The 22,098-nt window shown below is 39.6% G+C and overlaps 5 protein-coding genes and 1 pseudogene across 5 annotated transcripts in view; 3 read left to right on the plus strand and 3 right to left on the minus strand.

Annotated features, from left to right (window-relative positions):
* Positions 1–18,140, plus strand: part of LOC117937275 (integrin alpha-X-like) — a 33,227-nt gene extending 15,087 nt beyond the window's left edge. Inside the window, exons 31-32 of the mRNA XM_034861103.1 lie at positions 7,435–7,438; positions 18,130–18,140. The gene's annotated coding sequence lies outside the window, so the exon portion shown is untranslated. The remainder of the gene's footprint in view (positions 1–7,434; positions 7,439–18,129) is intronic.
* LOC117937126 lies at positions 224–3,971 on the minus strand (annotated as a pseudogene).
* On the minus strand, positions 4,892–6,788 carry vkorc1 (vitamin K epoxide reductase complex, subunit 1). Its single transcript, XM_034861239.1, has 3 exons — positions 6,482–6,788; positions 5,978–6,087; positions 4,892–5,262 (listed from the first exon to the last, which is right to left on the minus strand). Exons 1-3 carry the CDS (start codon positions 6,649–6,651, stop codon positions 5,051–5,053), a joined length of 492 nt encoding a protein of 163 aa, XP_034717130.1. The 5' UTR covers positions 6,652–6,788; the 3' UTR covers positions 4,892–5,050.
* mapk7 (mitogen-activated protein kinase 7) lies at positions 8,131–15,602 on the plus strand. The gene is made up of 7 exons (XM_034861100.1): positions 8,131–8,342; positions 9,763–10,043; positions 10,582–10,747; positions 11,237–12,789; positions 12,891–14,008; positions 14,232–14,362; positions 15,366–15,602. Exons 1-7 carry the CDS (start codon positions 8,152–8,154, stop codon positions 15,511–15,513), a joined length of 3,588 nt encoding a protein of 1,195 aa, XP_034716991.1. The 5' UTR covers positions 8,131–8,151; the 3' UTR covers positions 15,514–15,602.
* On the minus strand, positions 15,628–19,326 carry zgc:92313 (uncharacterized protein LOC436869 homolog). Its single transcript, XM_034861211.1, has 6 exons — positions 19,056–19,326; positions 18,769–18,881; positions 18,506–18,582; positions 17,726–17,997; positions 16,797–16,957; positions 15,628–16,582 (listed from the first exon to the last, which is right to left on the minus strand). The coding sequence occupies exons 1-6, from the start codon at positions 19,096–19,098 to the stop codon at positions 16,328–16,330; spliced, it is 921 nt and encodes a 306-aa protein (XP_034717102.1). The 5' UTR covers positions 19,099–19,326; the 3' UTR covers positions 15,628–16,327.
* Positions 19,327–20,472: 1,146 nt separating this feature from the next.
* pax10 (paired box 10) overlaps positions 20,473–22,098 on the plus strand; it is an 11,092-nt gene continuing 9,466 nt past the window's right edge. The window contains exon 1 of the mRNA XM_034861216.1: positions 20,473–20,736. The gene's annotated coding sequence lies outside the window, so the exon portion shown is untranslated. The remainder of the gene's footprint in view (positions 20,737–22,098) is intronic.

Raw genomic sequence — 22,098 nt, forward strand, 5'->3', positions numbered from 1 at the left:
GGTAAAAGGACATAGAAAAAATAACATAGAAGTTAGGGAAATGCATTGTGAAAAAGACGCTTCCCTGTAATATTCACGTCATCATACTACAGTTTTTTTGTTTTTTGAAAAGTGATTTGAGCATAAAGTGCATGTACGGAATGTTGAGATTGAGAAGAGAGAAGATTGTTTGACGATTTGAGTGCAATAAGGAACTACTTCAACCCCCCCGGTTACAACAGACCTAACACCCTGACAACAGAAACAGTGAGGTAATAGGGACAATAAAAGAGAGAAGTAAGGAAATTGAGAAACCGGCTACATTTCCTGTTGCAGCTGCTGCAGGAGATGGCATGCCGCTGATTCTCTCCTTTAAGAAGGACCTGTATCTTGAAGTTTTGGCAAAGATCTGAACATCAGCGTGGCCTGATTTACTTCCACTCATTGTTACAACGGCCTCCTTGAACCAAGATAAGTCCGGCTCACACAGCAGAGGGCTGTCCTGATCCCCCTGCAAGTATAAAAACAGTCCTGACGCTCCTGATGTGGAAATGCCCGGATGGGGCAGACATGATGACTGAAATGATTTATTGAACTGAATAATCAATGTTGGTAGGAAGCATCTGGATGATGTGAAAGTTTAAAGATTAAGTTGGTTCAATGTTCATTATGCGGTACATAAGAAACAATATGACATGCTTTGTATACTCTGAACACTGCTGTAGTCAGGATACTTACATTCAGCACTTGGTGCTGTGGATCCTTGAGCTGTAGTTGTGGCCGGTTGTGCAGTGGTAATAGTAATAGTAGTAGTGACAGGAGGTGGCAGACCAGGACAGGTGTAGCTGCTGTCACCATGCAGCCCCCTGCAGGTGACCTGGACAAAATCTGGCTTATCAAAGCTGATGTAGGAGTTGATCCAGGACTGATATCTGGACACTCTGAACTAGACTCCCGGCAGATTGGGCCGAGCAAACCCAAAACCAAAACTGACAATTCCAGACTGGATCCAGACAGAGCCCTGCTGGTTCACCATTGGACCTCCCGAGACACCCTGAAGAGTTTGAGAGGAGACGTCTGAGGATTTCATAAAATCCTAAACACGTTTAACAACAAGTGACGTATTCAGAAGCAGGCTACCTGACATGAGTCTTTGCCCCCTGCCAGAACACCAGCACAGATCATGTTGTCTGTGATTGTACCGACTCCATTGAGACACTTACACTGTCTGTATCCTTGAACTGGCACCTTCACTTCTTGAAGAGTTTTAGGGAACGGTAATGACACTGAAAAATAAAAAAGACAGAACAAAAACAGTGCTTTTTAAGTAATTAAGTAACTTAGCCTGAAAGATACATGCATAAGCGTCGTTCTAGCTCATTAGGTTTTGAAGGAAATGTTTTGCTAACTTTACAGAAACTTAAAAAAACAGGTTTTCCTCATTTCATCAAATCATATATAGTGATCCACAGAGAGACAGTCCTCAAAGCCTGCTATAAATTATTCCTCACCTCCCTCCTTGAGTACGCTGATTCTCACCCTCTATTGGTCATGGATCTTTTTTTTTTTTTATTCCATCCTTATTTAATAAAGAACAAATGGGGGCTTGTAAATGTAAATGTGCTGAATTTATATAGCGCTTTTCTAGTCTTAACGACTACTCAAAGCGCTTTTACACCTTACAGGATACATTCACGCACATGTTGTACACTGTTGCCGAGGCTGTCGTGCAAGGTGCCACCTGCTCATCAGATAAACAATTACAACTCTAGGTTCAGTGTCTTGCTTAAGGACACTTTGACACGGGACTGCAGTGCCAGGGATTGAACCACCAACCTTCGGATTGGCAGGCAACCGCTCTACCACTGAGCCAAAGGCGCTCCCCTGCTTGTGTCACCCACCTGGAGAAGCAGTGAGCGACAGACATCACCCACTGTCTGTTGATGAGGGAACCACCACAAACATGGCTGTGAAATCCATGCAGACTAACCTGCCGGGGCCACCTTCCAGCTGGAGCGTCTTTGCCTCCACCTATCCTGGTGTTGAGTGGAGCAATGCCACATACTGTAAAAAAGGATCAGTAGGGCTAGATTTCAGAATCAAATTCAGTCAAGACACTTCAATTAATTATTCATCAAGTTTGCTTCCCAGGTTTTTACTGTGATAAAATGTGCTCAAAGTTAATACACTGAATTTGGAAAACCTCATTGAAATGTAAAGGCAACAATCTAGACATTTAAACAGATATTACATGTTTTCAACTCACCATTAAGCTGAGCATGTGTTTCTGGAAAAGAGACACCACAAATGGGTTAGTTATCAATGTTAGTAGTGTGTGATGTTTCCAAGCAAATTTCCCAAAACAATAGAAACAATTTATGTTTCTTTTGTTGCCCAATAACAAGAAAGCGTCATATCGAAACAATTACACATACCACTTTCTAATATAGCTTTGTTATAACAACATTATAAGTAAGCCATGGCTTGATTGGTGCTTCATAAATCATGCACTTATGCTTTTTCTTTGGTTTGGTTTGGTAAAGCCATTATCATTCCATCCATTAATACATGTTTTTTGCACCATTTAAATATTTAATATATTGTCATAACTGGTGCAGAATGTTCATGGTTGTGTATTGGAGGGATTTTCCTGACCAACTTTAGCTAAAGAGAAAAAATGTAGTTTAATATTTGTTTATAATTAATAGTCATTAATTTGAAGTTATAAACTTACATAACTTACAACATATATATTTAAACAAGCTATAAAATGATTAGTAGTTATCTCGTAATTCTACAGTATGTCTTTTAATTTATAGCTCCACAATAACATGGAGGGATATGAGTGTATTGATGTATGTATTAATGAGTGGCTCCACCAGATCCCACAGTGCAGCAGGGTATGGGATAGAAATGGACACTTAAACCATTCTACACCTGTGCTCATCATTCTCCAGTATCGCTAACCCAGTCAGGTACATTTTAGTTCCATTTAGCTTTGTACAAATTCATATGGAACTGTTATTTTGTCTTGAAAAATTATCCAAATAACACCCAAATAAATATAAAAATCTCAGAAAAAATATTCTTCTAGGGGATTTCCCTTTGTAATTGTAAATAAATCCATCCATCCATCCATCCATCCATCCATCCATCCATCTATATATATATATATACACACACCTACCATTTAAAAACATACAGGTTTGTCAATGAAATCCTCACATTTAACATTCAGCCACTCTGTTTCAAATATACTCAGCACTTCACCTTTATTGAGGTGTCCATGTTCACAAAACAAGATCCTAAAGCATTAAAAGTCCTATTTACAGCCAGGTGGATACATTTGGAGTTGGTTTCTTGGTAGGCATTCCCTCATACAATATATTTAACAATTGTGCCAGCATCTGCAGCTCAACATTTTACTAAACTTGACTTTTACTGTATATTGTTATTGTCTCATGTGTTATCATGACATACTAATATGTACTATTGAATTTGAACCTTTTGGAATGGATGGTTAAATTAAATTCATATTAAACACAAATGAATGAAGTCCAGCATGTCTTACTTAATTTCTAGTGCTGGAAGATGTAACCTTAAAGCACACTAAAGTGCAAACATTGTTTTTGCTCATCATTTTTAAAGCAGCCTTGTCATGGTGATATGAGGGATTAAACATAAACTGACAGAGTCACTGGTTATAAGGAATAATGCACTTTTGTGTCAGACTACTGTTGAGGAGGGAGAAAATAAAGTATATTTTATCTTATCTTAAAATGCAAATAGGCCTACATAGTACTTAACCTATCTACAGTAATTGCTGCATCTGCAGCATTCATCTGCAAGTTAAAGCATAACTCTCACCAAAAAGCAACGTAGGTTCTTTTTGTGCATACACTTGAGTCAAAATTTCGTTTCAAATTATATTTAGGACGGAAGCGCCAATTTTAAGATTTACCATATTTTCGCCCTTTGAATAGGCGAGCCATGGGCACTTTTATGCTAGTCTAAGGGCAATATAATAATAATATATATACATATATAGCCCCACTGACAGTCACGTGAATCGTTTTTACAATAAATTGTCATGTTAAAATAATAACAGTATTCGACTGAACAGCAATTTGTACCTGTTAACAACAACAACAATAAGGTAAATAAATACTGCTGAGTGGACAGAAAAGGCTCCTGGACTAATAAATCCTGGCTGTTGGGCTGGTCAGGAGCAGGTTAGCTGCATGGAATAAATCTAATTTAGGTGCCTCTGCTTTTGTGAAGCCGATTCAAGGTTTAAATCATCCAGAATAACTGGGAAATCACGGCTTAATCCGCTATAGGTTTTGTGAAATAGCCCTCTGTTCTAACACTCAATGAACACTTAGCTAAAGCAGTAGGATTTGTGGTGCCCTTCATCTTAAAGTTGGGGTAGGCCTATAACTGTAAAATATCTAGCTATTCCTTTAGGTTGATGTATGGCTTACATTTGGTTAAAATGTGAAAATAAAGCAGAGTTTTACTTTAGGGGGTGTGTTATTTTTAGTTATACCTTTAATGTTACTACTATAGCTACATCTGGCTGATGTATCCACATTTACCATAACTGTGCATTAGGCTCCATCTACTGGTTAGACTGGGTAATTGTATGTCTCTGGACTGCTTGGCACATACTAATTTACTAATAATTGTAATGTACTGTATTGATCCCCAGGGGGGAAATTACAATTTTAGATTTCTAGACTAATCCTCCATTTTTCAGATTTTTGTTTGTCTTCACAATCTAGGTCTAAATCTGACCAAGACAAGAGACTCAAAAGTGTGTAATCAGCATTACAAATTTATACACAAACAAACATTTATAAACAAAACAAAAAAAGACTGTTGCTTTAGCGAGTTTCTCTAAAAATAATTGTATAGATCTTCTGATCTAGCCCTGTTTATCTGAAAAGTCTTCCAAGGTGTAAACAATGCATAAGTACTGTGGTAGAGAATAGTCTTTTTTTCTTTTCTTTTTTTATTAGATCAAGCTCGGCTTCAGCTCCACACAAAAAAGGTGTTGAAGTATCACTTTCTATCCAGCCTTTTCCTTCATTGATTCAATCGCTTTCCTACGTTTCTGGTTGGTGAAGAGCAACGCAAAGTTGACGACGTATGTTGACACACACACCATGCAGAAATCCCCCAGAACAAAGGCAAGAATAGATGCAAGATAAAGAGAGCCGGCCACAGACACCCAGGACGAGAAGACCAACAACATTGCTGCTTTTTTGGACAGAGACAGTCCTGCAATAAAGACAAACACAGAGGAATTCAATTTTTCGATAAAATCTATTACATCATGTTTAGGAAATCATGCACAACTGATATGCTTCTTACACAAAATAGAGTTACAATTGATACATCTGTGTAATCAAAAAATAAGTTAGCCTATAACTCTTTATTATTTCACCTTAATACTGCAATATTGAATTAAAGTAAATTGTACACCCAGCCATGGTTAAACAAGATGCTGAATTGCAAAAAGTATTTATTAACAGGAGGCTATCTATTTTCCTAAAAGCACACAGAACAGTGCACTAGGGCTGCACAATTTATTGTTTGTATAGAAATTGCAATATGGACTAGTGCAATATCCAGTTGCAGAGGGCGCATTATTTATTAATGGCAAAATATGTGCCAAACCATTCTGAATTATTGTTGTGCTGCAGAGACGTCCCGGCCTACAAATTGAATTCTACAGACTATGGAAAGAAATCTTTGGTACAGAACCTCGCAAAAATCACACAACAATAATTGTAATTTCTTTAAATGTGTTTCTTTCAATGTACAGTACATTTCAATGAAAATGAGAATGATACAAAAAGGATCATTACCTTGAATATTGTGAATCATATTGCAATTGCAAAATCAGTCAAAACAATTGCAATGAGATATTTTTTCCTCATATCGTGCAGCCCTACACTGCACTGTAATTTGCAGAAGACAATGACAGACTAACCGAGGCCCATTTGCAGAGTGTAAAATATGATGCCAAGGACACTGTTGGGTTGGTTCAGAAGGCTATCTTTGGCAGCAAAGAACTGGACCAAACCAAAACCACGTCCCCATCTGCAAAAAAAAGAAAGAGGAAACTGTCAGAACACACATTATTGAAATGAAAATTAAAAAATAGCCTCCACAATGGTTAAGACCTCCTGTAAAATATTGCAGATTATTTAATGAAAACAGGAAAAGTCAAAAGAGGAATGTCCATCTTTGGTCTTCTGATTATGTAAAACAGTATATGCTTTGATGCACTTTTAGGATTTTAACACGTGGCAAATAGGGAGTCAGACCTGCCTGGAAATAGGCTTTTCAGATTTTACAAGCAAGAAACCGAAATTATTCAATGGTCACTATTGACCAGCTCGAGGTCTGGGGATGGGATTCTGCAGATTAGAACTATGCAGGTATGAGGTATGCTGAGAAAACTAAACGAGGAGTACAAAAAACATTGGCCTACCTGGAAGTAAAAACTTTGGAGCAGCTCACAGACTCTCCGAGGTCACACATCGCCCTGTAATCAGGGTCTCTCTCTCGGGACAGCTCGACGTGAAGTGCATACACAGACAAAAACAAACCCAAAACGCAGAGAAATGTGCGCGCTTTTCTCTCCCATTTCGGCAACGCCATGTTTATTTCGGGACACGTACACTGATGACACAGCCAGATGGAGTTAAATAACTCTAACTGGTTTAAAGATGAGGAGAAACTTCGGTTTTCTTCAAAGTGGTCTAAATTGTCCTCCTTGCAAAACCGGTGACGTGTCGGATTCTCACTTTTGATTGGTCTGGGGATTTTTATCACGGCCTTTCATTGGACAGCCACGTACAGATGTTGGACCAGCCACAGTGTTTGCGGTGTACTTTGGTCTGTTTGGCCTAAGTGAAATCCGTGTATAATCAGTCCACTTCAACAAGTACTAATACCACACTGTAATATTCAGTTAGAAGTACATTGCACCATGCATTAAAAATGTGTTGTATGAGGGCGTCATTATACAGAAACGCCCACTTTTGGAATAATTGTCTTTAAATGTATCATGTAGTTTTTACATTCAACTTAGTTATTGATTAACCCCTTGGCTTTAGGAATCAACATTAAAATAATAGCTTAATGTATTTTAAATCGTTATGTACATTTAGTCAAAACAGGTGTTACCAGCAAATGGAATCTGCAGCAGGCTCATCTCAAACCACGTGTTGTTAACCATGCTAAACCCACTAAATATGTCAGTTAATTCATATGTTTCATCTTTTGTTCCCCTTCTTATAAAATAAGTCATGCAAGTGATGCTAGATAAACGCCTTGTGCAAAATTATGCAATGAGAACTTTTCCAACATTTTAAAAGAGACAGATTTACCAAGTGCCTTCATGTACAGTTCTTTAGGAAGTAGAATGTACAGTACAGGAAGTAATGTCAAAACTTGTCAGATTTTTTTTTCAGAAGCCTAACACCATTGACATGACACCAGGTGACAAACATTTTCATACAGTATTATCTCAAATATTTAGTTGGTGTTTTATTTTGTTATTTTATTCACTTCATACATGTGATTTGGTGTAAACATCATGCATTTAACACGGTATTTAAACTTAAAAACATGCCCTTGAACCTCCATGACCATGGGGACAAGCAATTTTCTTGTATTTGGAATTTTATATAATTAATTAAAACGAAATATTGTCCATTTTATAGCTTGAATAGGTATAACTATTCGAGGAATGCCATTATCAAAATAGGAAATTAAATGTGACTACAAAGTATGATTAAAGTGTTTACTTTCTTCAGAAAAGTGGGCGTTTGACTACCTTCATTTTTACTATCTGTCTATCTTTTCTAGAATGTTTTCTTTTCTATCTATCTATCTGCTCCAGTGTAACATACATATATTACAGCAACTATTGTTGGCCTCAGCCTACGAATTGTATCAGTAACATGCAGCAGTTGTTCTACTAGCAAACACTATTAGTGTATTATTTTCCAAGTTGTTAATTTAGTCCATCATACATTCAAAGAGGTAAGTGAAGGTAGCCTACGTTTGTCCCAATATGGCCCCTCCTAAAATGTATAAATTCTGAAAAACGGCGTCACCACTACCCAAAAAACAGAGACCCTACTGTCTGCAGTAATGTCCCGCCTCCCCTACGTTCTCCACTTCCATTGGACGATATTGCGGACGTCGCCCCACGTTGTTGGTCCGCCACATGGCACTCAAACCCAACACGGAACTGTACGAGGATGCGACAGACCAAAACAAGAGATAGCCGTGCAACTGCGGGATTTAAAACACGATAACGTATGTTGTGGCTTGTTTACAAGGTGAGAGTCTGTTCGGTCACTTAGAAACAGCTCTATAGGTCTCCCCGTTTGATAAGATAAACCGAAAAAGACATGGGTCAACGGTTTACGTTGCTCGAAAACCTGAGCTTCAGGTAACCAACGTTAGCATACGCCCCTGCGTCAAACAGTGGTCAAGGCTGCGTCTTGGTCATGTAATTCCTTTATTGTATTCACGCTGTGATACAGAAACTAGCGGTTCCTTAAAGATATCTCCGTGTAGGTTTGTTCTCGCTCTATAAACTGACTCTAACTGTAATCCAGAGCCGTCTTTGGACGGAGAAGTACAGGTTTTTGCCACTTGACTGACAGGCCTAATGGATGAAAAGTTGCTGGACTGCGTGTTGGTTATGCCTTGTTGCACCTAACACCTCTGTTTAGTCGATATTTTGACTTAAAAATGCAAAAATCATCATCTTAATTCACCATTTAGCTGTATCTGTATTGCTGACTGATTTTTGGAGAAAGAGTCCTGAAGTGGCTCCCAGGGGACCGGGGCTCTAGCAAAGAAAGGGGTCTTTTATGTGGAGTTAAACGTAGCTAGATACCAGGAAGTTGGCTTCCAAAGAAATGGAAACATTACCCGTTAGATTAACATCAGTGGCTTTCAGCTCTGGTCTTTTGGCAACAGATAATCACTGATTGTTTCATTGTAGCTGTCCAAGGATTAAATGTTGCAGGGAATGACTAGCAGTCAGCAATGTACCAGTGTGCTTTTTATTTTTATTTTTTTAGCAAATAACATGTTTCCCCACCCTTATCAGATAATACTGATATCTAGTTTGTAAGACTGTTGGTGTAGTTAAATGTGGTTAGGTTATAAAGTGTTTTGTGAAAGCCACTGACACTTCTTTTATGCTGCTAGCAACCATTAATTAATCTGCCCATTTCCTCAAATAATTGCTTGTTGTGTCTATAAGTGTCAGAAAATAGCAAAGCAGAGCCAAAATCTAAACATTTAACTTGCCTGTTATATTTAGTATACTATCAAATTAGACAAAGAAAACAAACACATTTGAGAAGCTATTGTTTCGCCATGGGAGGCAAGTTTGATTGAAAAGTGATTTAAACAATTATCTGATTATCTAAATATAACGCAGTTTAATTTTCTGTTTGAAAACCAAACAATCCACTAATGTTTCACTATTTCTATTCTATTTAGGGCTGGATATTCATTCAACAGTTTTTTTTTTATTGACTTGACTTAGCAGAATTATAAATGATCTTATGATGAATTTATTATTAACTAGAAATGAATTAAATAAGTTATTTAATGCACAATGGTGCAACATGTCATTGCTTTGAACTTCACAATGATTATTCTTTTGCCATTCTGTGATCACTATATAGAACAGACCCTGTTTTAATTAAATCTCATTTAGGCACTTTTGATTATTTACAGAAAAATGTCAACTGAGGAGGGAGGAGACGGAAAACATGGTCAACCTGTGGCCATGTCGCCTGAAAGAATGGCCACTGAAAAAAGCAGAGAAAACCAGAAGCAGCGTGAAGTCGAGGCGACAGGAGGCACCACAGACACCAGCACAGCAGCTAAGAACCTGGCTTTGCTTAAAGCACACTCTCTGGATGTGAAGTTTGACGTCGGAGAGGAGTACGATGTTATCGAAACCATCGGCACAGGGGCCTATGGTGTTGTTTCGTCTGCTAGGAGAAGAGACAATGGTAGGGCTGATTTTAGGGCTGCACAAAATGAGGAAAATCTCTAATTGCAATTAATTTGACTGATTGCAATATGATTCACGATATTTGCATGGTCATTGGATCTAACATGATTAACATTGAAAGAAAATGTTTATAAAATGACTATAGTGTGATTTTTCAAAAATCTGTACCAAACAAAATATTTTTTTCCTTAGTCTGTAGGATACAATTTGCAGGCCGGGATGTCTGTGTAGCACAATACATAATTCCGAATGGTTTGACACATATTTTGCCATTATAGCCACGTATTTCTAATAACGCATTTATAAGATTGCGCCCTATGCAATTTGGACATTGCACTAGTCCATATTGTGATTTTGATACAATGATATTAACTGTGCAGCCCTAGCTGATTTGATGAAAAAAATAGTGCATAAGCAATTGTGTGTGTACTCAATGCTTAAATGTGTAAATTCATTATAAGTTAACATTACCATTCAAACTCCGTTGTACACCCTGTTCTGACACTTTTTCATTGTATCTTATTTACATTTCACAGGCCAGCAGGTGGCGATAAAGAAGATCTCCAATGCTTTTGAAGTGTTGACAAATGCTAAACGCACTTTGCGAGAGCTGAAGATTCTCAAGCACTTCAAACATGACAATATTATAGCCATCAAAGACATCCTGCAGCCTAACCTTCCTCATTCTGCCTTCAAGTCTGTGTATGTACTTTTTATTTTCATGGTGCACAAGGTTTCTCCTTAGGCTAGAAATGTCTGTAGAACTCTTGAGTTTCTTGATAAAGTTAATATCTGGAAAATGTCAAGATTTGGATTAAAGAATTTAAATAAAAAGGTTTAATTTTAGTCAACACATGTACACAACTACATATTCCACCAAGTTATAAACTCAGGGGCAATGTTCACTTATATCTTTGATTAATTATGTTTTTCACCCATCACAAGCATTCAGTAATATTGATGAATAACCTAAATTTTCACGGATAATTACAAAAATGTTAACCTGAATAAAACTGCACTTTGGAAATTAAATTTGTGTCCAGTTCAAACAGAGAGGAAACCAAATCCCTTAAGTATAAGTTTATTTCAGTGAAAATTGCTGAGACACAATCCTATTAATCTATTAAGATATACTTTATGGCTCAGTTGATGTCAAACATATCTCACTTTTCCCCCTTCCCATGTGTGCAGGTATGTGGTGCTGGACCTGATGGAGAGTGATCTGCACCAGATCATCCACTCATCCCAGACGCTGACCTCAGAGCACACTCGCTACTTTCTTTACCAGCTCCTCCGTGGTCTCAAGTATGTGCACTCTGCCAACGTAATCCACCGCGACCTCAAACCTTCCAACTTGCTAGTGAACGAGAACTGTGAGCTAAAAATTGGTGACTTTGGCATGGCAAGGGGTCTAAGTTCACACCCTGAGGAGTCTCATTCCTTCATGACTGAATATGTGGCAACTCGATGGTACCGTGCTCCTGAACTCCTGCTGTCTCTCAATCACTATAGCTTGGCCATTGACTTGTGGTCTGTGGGCTGCATCTTTGCAGAAATGTTGGGACGCAAGCAGCTTTTTCCTGGGAAGCATTACGTCCACCAGCTCACCCTTATTTTGGGTGTTTTAGGAACTCCACCTGATGGGTTGATAAGCACCATTAGGGCTGACAGAGTACGCTCCTATGTTCAGAGTCTTCCATCACGGTCTGCTGTGCCTTTGGCTAAACTGTACCCACAAGCTGAACCAGAGGCTTTGGACCTGCTGGTTGCCATGTTGCGGTTTGACCCTCGTGAGAGAATCTGTGTGACACAAGCACTGGAGCATCCTTACCTGTCTAAGTATCACGACCCCGATGATGAGCCAATTTGCGTGCCAGCTTTTGACTTCGAGTTTGACAAGCTTCCGAAAAACAAGGAACAAATTAAAGAGGCAATTCTGATGGAGATTCAGGACTTTCATCAAAACAAACAGGGCTGTCGTCAAAGACTGCAGTTCAGGCCCTTGGCAAGGGCGAATGGCAGAGCTGCAGCACAAAGCAGTAACCAGTGTAATGCTCAGTCCTCCACTGTTCAAATGAGCAAATCAGCACTGGTTCCAATGGCACAACACCCACAAGCAGCACAGTTACAGCAAAAGCAAATGAGAGAAGTGGAATCTCAACAGCAACATGATCACACACCAGCACAAGGGAACAACACATATACTAATCAGATGCAAACTTTTGATAAGCCTGCATCCCTTTTAGAAGTTGCCCCGCCTCAAGTAACCCATAATTTGCCCCTTCTTTCTAAAAGAAGCGAAAGTGGCCCAGTTGATGTGGACATGCCCAGTGCCAACTCAGACAGTGGTCAGCCAGAGACTATAGATTTAACAACACCAGTGTCTAGTCAGGATAATCCATCAGAAACAATGAGAGACAGTGAGGTACAGGACCAGGTGACTGGAAGTCAGGCTCCTCTGACTCAGACCACCCAGAGCCAGTCCATGGCCCAGGCTCCCACCTCTATTCCTGCCATGCCAGCACAGACCATGACACCCCTACCCACCACTGTGCCTTCCCTTTGTCTCTCAGTGGCACAGGCCCAGTCACTGTCTCAGTCCCTTTCACAGTCACTGTCCAAGAAGGCCAGGCCTCCTCCAGGTGCTGGAGAAGGAACCAGAAAAGAAGGAGCTATTTCAGAGGATACTAAAGCTGCACTTAAAGCAGCTCTATTGAAATCGGCTCTCAGAAATAAAGCCAGGGGTAAGTTCATTGTTTTCCATATTATAAGTATATCATAAGTATACCATTTACATGCCATTTTTAGAAAGCATTTTTTCAGAATTGCGTACCTTTTATTGCAGACGGAGGTGCTTCTGCGTTGGGCATTGACGCTGGCACAGGAGGAGGTATATCGTCCTCCCTGTCTTCTGTTCCAGATTTGCGTAGGCCTGTCACAGCCCAGGAGCGTCAACGCGAAAGAGAGGAGAAAAGAAGGAAGAGGCAGGAACGAGCAAGAGAGAGGGAGCGGAAAATGAAGGAAAAAGAGAAAAGAGAGGGAAAGCAGGGGGACCTGCTGGGTGGGGTTCTGCTGAGCGACGATGACAAAAGCCTTTTGCAACGTTGGACAAAAATGATGGACAGCCGCAATGAGAAATCTCAGACTCCTAATAACGATGGAGCAATGAGTAAAGACTGTACTGTGAACTTGCACAGGGGTGTAGCTATCAATGACAACACCCAAGGAGCACTGAACAATAACACTGGCAAGGAGGCCAGGAAGATTCAGTCTCATGAACAGGTAATCTCTCAAGTTAAATCTAACCAGCCAGGCGTGTTTCAGCCTCCCAGCACCCAGCATCCATCATTACATTTCTCCATGAGCCAGAGGAAACCTTCAGCGGATATAGTTGTTGCTGTAAGCGGAGGGATAGATATGACTGTCACTAGTGGCTTTGTTAAGAACAACGTGCTCAAACCTCACAGTGAGAGAAACAAGCTAAGTGGTTTTAACTGTTTGGGGAATTGGAACGGGCAGCAGTTAGAGGGGAGGCCACCACAACAACCACAACCAAACAGAAAACTGCAGCATCAACCCTCAAGCTTTCTTCAGCCCCAGCTCCAACCTCAAAGTCAAACCCAGCATGACCCTCAACCTCAGTCGCAACTGCTTCCTCTAGAGAGTTTTTTGACAAAAGCTCCAACATTAACCACCAGACAGATTAATGGGAACGTGGACATCGGACATCAAAATAACCTCAACACTCACCCCAACCCCTCGATTGCAAGTGCTGGTCCGATGGAGAAGCTGTGTTCCTCTGTAGGAGAGAAACCTGGGCCACAGACCACAAACCATGTCTGTGGGCCTTTAGGGGTCCCTGCACAGCCTCATCCCAGTTTAGGATTCACAGATACTGGGCAGCAAGGGCCCTCCATTGCCCCTGACATCCATACAGTAACACTGCAACTCTCAAAGTCCCAGGTGTGTCTCAGGTTTCTTCCGCTGCGTTGTGCCTTCTTTGTAAATTATTGCGGCTAGCATATTACATGAGAGAAAATGAACATGTGATGACAGCACTGGTGGTGTTTTCATTATAGATTATATACAAAAACATTTTCTTCAGGTTTAAATGTCACAATCTTCTGCTTGACTTAAACTGATACAGAGTTCAGTTGACCCAACGTTTCCCCTTTATCTGTGTCAGGTAGAGGATGTTTTACCCCCGGTGTTCTCGGTCACCCCTAAAGGCAGCGGGGCTGGCTACGGCGTGGGCTTTGACCTGGATGATCTCCTCAACCAGTCTCTCACAGATCTGCAACACTGTGACCGGGACAGGTAAGGCCATATACTGCGCCCACAAACAAACCAATGTCTAAAACTGGTGGGGAAAAAAAAAAACATGCTTCCTTATAAGTTTTACCCATTTGTTTTAAAATAATATCTGGTGATCCTTTAGATCAACAAGGCTCTGCAGCTGCACAATAGTTCCGGGTCCATGGCTAAAATTATATTAGACCTTACACAGCTGTGTTTGCTTTACATTACCATTTAATTTGTGATGTTTTCACACATAAATGCAGCAGAATAATAAAATTCCAAGTGCTCACTTGCCATGCCTATGTGTACATTAAAAGCTTAATTATTACCTAATCGCTGTAATTGTTCCAGTTGGATGATGCATGTCAAACTGCCAAGTGCAAACACCAGATTTCACTTTAAAAAAGCTACAGTATATGGAATGGATTTTTCTTTAAAAAAAAATAAAAAAATAAACTCACACAAAAGAAATCCCTCTCAATTATAAGTTATGACCCAGTAGCTGAGGCTTGAGATAATTATGTCTTTGATATGAATTTTCTCAAAAACACAAAGTCATTGTCCATTAAAAAAAAAACATCCAGAATCTATGAAAATGCAATCAATTTATTACAAAAGTTAAACTACTGGATACAAGATGTCTCCTACTTTGCTTAAAAGATCACTTACATGCATGCACCAGAGATTTAAAGTTTCACACAGCACCATGATTAGCGTCCAAACTAGCAGTGATTCTCTCGTCTGTACATGCCATCAACTCAGATGTAAGGTGAGCTCAGAGAAACTTTCCCTTTTCAGAAGATGAAAGTTAAACAGCCTCCTAGTGTCAAACTCTGCACATTGAAGGTCAGACATTAGCTTAGAGTAACAAGAAGCAAAACACACTTGAGGGTAGTGGACATTCATATGTAGTTTTCAGGACAATTTTGACTTTTAGTGTTGGCACTTACTCGTTTGTTTGTATGCTATAAGAGGTCCACTCTTAATGCTTATTATTATTATTATCCTTCTCTTTCATCAGTTATGATTCTGCCCCACTCTCGGCCTCCCTGTTATCTGACTGGAGCGAGGTGCACCGCATGACTCCAGCTGATCTGGAATCGCTGCAGCAGGAGTTGCAACTTGGCTCTCCCATGATCCTCTCTGATACCATTCCCCCTGATGCCTGACCTTTCCTGTCTGAAATTTAAAAGCCAACACTTGGATTTTTGAAAATAGTAGAGGTCTTACAGCATAAAACCTTGTGCAAAGACGTAATCAAATTAATTTAAAAGATGGCTTTGTTTTTTTAACTAGACACAACCAAGCGGTCTTTTTTACAGTTATGACATGCTGCGCTTTTTTTTTTTTAAATAAAAGATAATTGTCTTCACCCGTCTCTGTTTCTGGATTTAAACTACAGTAAAATTTCTAATTTAAATTGAGATCAAGTTGGTTCTTTGTGGGGAAATGCATTTGAAAAAAACATTTGAAACAACAAAAGGTTTAAAGAATTTGCATTTCAGAAATGTGCACTACTAAATGAGGTAATATTATTGTTCCACAAAACGCGTTTGTTATTTCTAAGGCAACAAGTTTCGTACTCACAATAGAATACAGTGGGATATAGTAGAAGAAGGCTTTGAAAAGACAAGTTTTGATCAACACAATACTTGTTCAATACATTTTCAAACTCAGCTATCAGAAGTTGAACAGAGCACTGACTTGATTTTAAGAATCAAATAAAATTTATTTCAAATGCAGAACATTTCATTGATTAAGTTTATAAATTTGATTAAGATACAAACCTTTTAAACATATTTACTCTGAGATCATAATGCAAAGTCATTGCTTAAAAAGGTAAGATTAGATCACATTTCTTGTTCAATATACATGGCTTCATGTGCACATCAGAAACGTTACCAGTTATACTATTCAGGATAACTTTGGATGGAAGTCAGACATAATTCATCTCCTTCATTTGAGCTGGTTGTCAGAAGTGTTCTACCTCTGAAGCAGGAACAGCAGAGAGGACAGACAACTGACCAACACGGCAGCCCTCCCACACCAGTTCTGATTTGCTCGGCCATACAGCTCGATCTCCGACACCGTGTTTTTAATGAAGCTCGAGAAGGTGGTGAGTCTGGCATACACACCTGGCTGGTTTTGTTGCGCACAGCGAAGTCCAAAACTCACCACGCCAGCCTGCACCCAGGTCCCATTTACCATCTGGCAGACAAGAGGCCCTCCTGAATCACCCTGAAAAGACAACACAAAAGAAATAATTCAATCAGCTTTCACCACTGGGAGGTATTGAAGTGCTTAGGAAGGTCTTACAAACTAGACAGTGCATGAGTGCAGAAAAGTAGCAATCAAAGTTCTTTTTTAATACAGCTTCTTGTTTTGCTTGTGTATACTTGTGTGTTTTTGTGAATGTAAACACAGCAGCACAGACAGCTGATCCCAACAGTACCTGGCAGGAGTCCTTGCCGCCCTTCTGGTATCCAGCACAGATCATGTCATACAGGATGTCCACCTTCTCTGTTGGGTTTGTCTGGTACATCTCCTGACACGAGCTCTGGGAAATGATTGGCACCTCCACTTCCTGCAGAGTCCCGAGCCCTTCCAGAGGGACTGGGGAATAAAGAACAGAAGGAGTGTGAGACTTCTTAATTTCTGCAAGTAAACAGGTGGTCAGTAAGCTTTTTTTTGTTGCTACTACCTACATTTGTACTGAATTAAATTATTTGCAAATATTTTGTTCTATGCATATAGATCAACTAAAGCAATGGAATAGAATAAAATTGCCAATCACCATTAAAACCATATTACAGTGATTGTTGTGGAGGAAACGTTTCTAGGACTGAAATCTTTAAAATAATGGCAATTTATAACTATGGAAAATGTATGCAATAATACACATACAATTACAAATTGATGAGTGTGTTGCACTACCATGCATTGCATCAGGTAAAATGTGTGAAACACAAGCTTGATTAGCATAATTAGACAACATTAACTATATCCCGATTCCACTGAAAGTCAATAAACTTAGTTATACCATAAACATTTAAATATCACAACCCAGTTACGGGCTGACATCCATAAGCCATCTGTTCCATGCTCTGCTAAAGAAAAACTGTAAATGATACCTGTAGGAAACAGAGTACCTCATCAAAATGTATTTCTGCCTACTGTGTACATTGACACTTGGACCTACACTTTTTCTATTTCTTTAAATCCTTTAAATTCTTTTTTTAATAAACATGGGCATGATCATTAATTTGCATGCTGGACTCCAAGGAAAATAAAAAGGGCATTTTAGAGAGTTGTAAAAGATTTAACTGCTGAATAAAAGTTATCTGCACACATGTTGAGATGAGGAGAATATAGAAGCATTACCATCATCCCGGGTGTTCCCCCAGCCTGTGACATGGCACGTCATGCCACTTGGGAACAGGGTGCCAGAGCTTGGCAGGCAGATGGGACGGACAAATTCTGACCAGGTTACTGGGCTGGACAGCTGCACCAACGCCAAATCCTTCCCATTTTGAGGGTCACTGTAACCAGATGGGATCACCACCTGGCTCACACGACGCGATACCATGTTGCTGTTAAAGGAATTTAGCTGGTACCGGCCAATGTAGATGATGTAAGAGCTCAGGTCGGATGGACTGTAAAAAGATGGAAGAATACCGAATGACACCAATGAAATGGGCTTGTTGTTTTACATAATCTAGAAAGAATAAAATGTTCCCCACATTTGCACTCATTTTTTTTTTAAACTCCATTTTGTCCTTAGACAGTAATCTAGAAAAACTTTATGAATCAAATGAAAGACCAAAAGTCTGCAGGATTTGGGGATAGTTCTTTTTCCATAAGACTTGGTGAGCAACTTTTGGAAAAAAAAGAAAGATGTTTGCATGCATTTTGAAAGATGTTATTTAATGTTGAATATGATATAGGTATGTTTCATGTAAGAGTTAAAGGACATTGCACACATTTTGCTTAAGTAAACAACAACGATTTCCTGAAAGGATTTAGCAAAACTATAGGAGCCATTACCAATGGTCCCATAAAATGACTCAGACGGCTTACAAACGAGGAAAATTGTTTGTGGGTTGACGGTCAGCTGTGAGTTCACCTGCAGATTTATAGCTGAGTGAAAACAGAGTTTCTTACTTGGGGAAACAATGAGCGGCCGATAGGACCCAGTTCTCTGTGATGATGGAGCCTCCACAGATATGACCATCCTTTGACTGGAGGCCGAAGGGGAGGGGGGGGGGGGGAGAGAAAAACAATGAGTCACCTCAGCATCATAAGCAAATCCCTCTCTCAGCAGGTCAGTTTGATAAACAAGACATAGACTAAACCACACAGATTACCTACAGGCAGAACGAATACAGAGAATACTACATGGCTAAAGGTTTTTCACAGGGACCTACCTGTATATCAACCTGCCACGGCCACTCGCCCTCTGCAGCGTCCATCCCACCCACAATCCTGTTCTCCGGCATGTGTGGTCGGCCACATTCTTGCGCGTAGGAAGCCAACATACCTAAATATAAGACATAAATACATTAAGGATTGACTCTGATCGATGCACCTGATTCTTACACTATGACAAACAAATCCAGTGAATTGAAATACATAAAATCCACAGTTTGTTTTCCATGTGGAGAAGCAATAGACGTGGCGATGGCAGGTGGCCGATGCTTGAGAGCCCACTCACCTGTTACGCACCAAAAAATATGGAGCTGTAATTTCGGCGACATTTTGTGAGGTTTCGTGGCAGATCTGCTTCAGCAACTACTGCAGAACCAACTACTGACTCTGAAGTCAGGACAATCTTTTTTCTGTAATGTTACATCCACCTTTCAACTACTTCTTCTTCTGTTCGGACGGAAACTCGAGCAGTGACCTAAAGGAAAAAGTTAGCGTCGCCAAAATCCCCTAACGGCTCTTAAAGAATACTCTTTCGAATCCAAAACCTAATCGGAGCGTCGATCCCAAACAGATGGCTACCTGTGCACTCAAAAATACCCAATCCAAACTCTGGTCAAGCCCACCTGATCCACCTGAGCCAATGAAATGTAAGGGAGGCAAACGCAGACCAATCAGATTCTTCTCCTAATTTGGTCACAGGTAAACTACAGTTTCAGTTTTTTTTGGTTGAGTAAAATGGGTCCTTTTAACTGTTTCTGTCCGAGCAAATGTGCCAAATTTTGTATTTTATGTAGCAGTTTATACATCTCTCAATCCCAGACATTGGGAAGTGATGCAGTTAGTTCATGTGTTTTTAGGACATTAGACACTACCAGCGGCTAGAGAAGATATAGAGCCTATATCAATATAATTATGTGTTGCAAAGCACAATATTATCATTTGTCTTTAACTAGATTTGCAGAAGCTTTATCAGAGATTTAAACATCAACTATGTTTCAGGTGTTAAAATGAGGATTAAAGAAAATTAGCCTCTTTAGTTTAATCCAGTAATGTAATTTATCTGGTTTCTGTTTGTTTTTTTTGTGTGTTTAAAGTACTGACAAACTTGACTGCCAATTGCACTCAATAATTATAAGCAATGTATGGCTAAAAACCACCAATGTAAACAACGTTACATGTTCTTCTTAAAAGTTATTTCATATTATACATTATATGGCTATAACTACATTAATTGCAGGTATTTCAATTTCAATTTTTAGAACTTGCTTAAACTGTTTTGTTTGTTTGCTTTACTCGGTGTTTGTATGGGGTAACGAGTACTCCATGTTCCATGAGTACTTCCTTGTTGTACCATGTTTAAACAGGTTTAACAGGTATCTGTTTAAAGAGAAGCAACTGGATTTTAGCACACAAGATAAACAGCATCCTGGACCATCCATGTAGGATTAGGCCATGAACCACCCAGGTCAAAGGTCAAACACTGTCCCAAATTGGGTGTACTGTCTGTGTTTATGTAATTGATTGTATATTTCTGTTGTTTCCAGTGCAAAAAGTATTAGAGTGGTATACAGTTTGGGCTGTATTGGGAACAATAACATAATTCATTCGATTTAGATGTGCCACACATCTGGGCAGTGGTTACCCTATTTCTTTTTTTTTTTTTTACATGTAACCAAATGTTTATTCCTTCTGCCTGTCTATAAAGCTGTCTGTCTCTCTTTTTCCTTCTCTCTTTTCCTCTCTTCCCTCCCTCCCTGCCTCCCTGCCCCAGGCAGTGTGTCTAGTTTCACAGAGCAATTGAAGGTGACAGGGACAGAGAGAGAGGGAGAGGGAGGGAGGGACAGAGGGAGGACACATCACAGTATCGCCTCGGGCTACACAACAGCAGAGGAAGAGCGAGAGATGGAGGGACAAAGAGAAAAGAGAGGAGAGACTCACAAAGTACTCATAGGGAATTCCATAAACAGGTAATGGAAAAAATAAAGTTACACAAAGAGTTGAAATGTGTGTGAGTGAGTGTGTCACATATGTGTTTGCCCGCAGGTCAGTTGATGTTTACTTTTTTTTATCACTAACAGTGTCTTTTTGTGTCCCTTTCACAATGCACTTCTCACTCATAATATATGAACACATTATGGGATCCAGTCAGTAAGAGCAATTATATTGCACTCCAGTTTGTTTTTATTTTAACGACTTGATGAATATTTGTCGTGGCATTGTAACCATGGTGACTGCCTCCACCGTAGTCGCCCCCCCCTCCCCTCCCAGGCCCGTCCACTACCCCTTCCCCATCCCCCCCTCCGGCGCTGAAAAAACAAGGGATGGCGAGAGAGAGAGAGAGAGAGAGAGAGAGAGAGAGAGAGAGAGAGAGAGAGAGAGAGAGGTGACAGGAATGAACTAACAAGATGCACTAAAAAAATGCATGTCCTGGAGCTACATGAATCTTTGCAGTGAAGCACGCGCCGCCTTACACACACAAACACTCACACGTTATTGCACTCAGCACATAGGGATCACATAGGTTAAGCCACATTCCAACAACTGGAACACAATAAGATGAACAATGATTTCTGAATAAAGGAAAAAACAAAAGATTAACCAGCTAGAAAACAGAAGGGTGGGAAGTTAATGGTGTGTGGGGGGTTAACACCACATATTTAGGTTTAATTTTGAATTAACTGAGCAGTTAATTACTAGTTACTCAACTTACCTCACTTACTTTTCTTTTCCATGTTCAAAGGACATTATACTCAAAAGTGTTTTGATATTTTGAGTCATGTGTATTTCCATATTTATTTATCTACTTTAAACATCTGCTACCCATTATAGAGACAAATAGTACATGCTTTTACTTATACATTTATTTGACAGATATGTAGATAATGATTTTTCACTAAATACATGAGAATCTTATAACATTTGAAGCATTGTAGCAGATGAAGCTTCCTGACATTCGAGTAGCTTAAACGAGCTCAACCTTGAACCAGCTATAAACATTAAAATGCTGCTTGTGTTTCTGCAATAACATGCCATGGTATGTGGTCATTCTGCATAATGAGCACAAAGGTTTATACTTGAAGTATATTTAGCTGATAACAAGTCTGTACTTCTACTTGAAAAAATGTTGTATGTATGTATGTATGTATTCAAGACTTTTACTTGAAATGGAGTAGTTAGTGTAGTGTTAGTAGTACTTTTACTTAACTAATGGATTCTTATGCTTCTTCTTGTACACTGTTTTACTCATTTTTACCTTTGAACTTGTCAAGTCCTTTCCTTTCTCCGAGCCACGTCTCGGAGAAAAGTAACAGAGAGGGGGGGGGGGGGGG

This window comes from Etheostoma cragini, chromosome 21 (assembly GCF_013103735.1).
Source record: "Etheostoma cragini isolate CJK2018 chromosome 21, CSU_Ecrag_1.0, whole genome shotgun sequence".
Taxonomy (NCBI): domain Eukaryota; kingdom Metazoa; phylum Chordata; class Actinopteri; order Perciformes; family Percidae; genus Etheostoma; species Etheostoma cragini.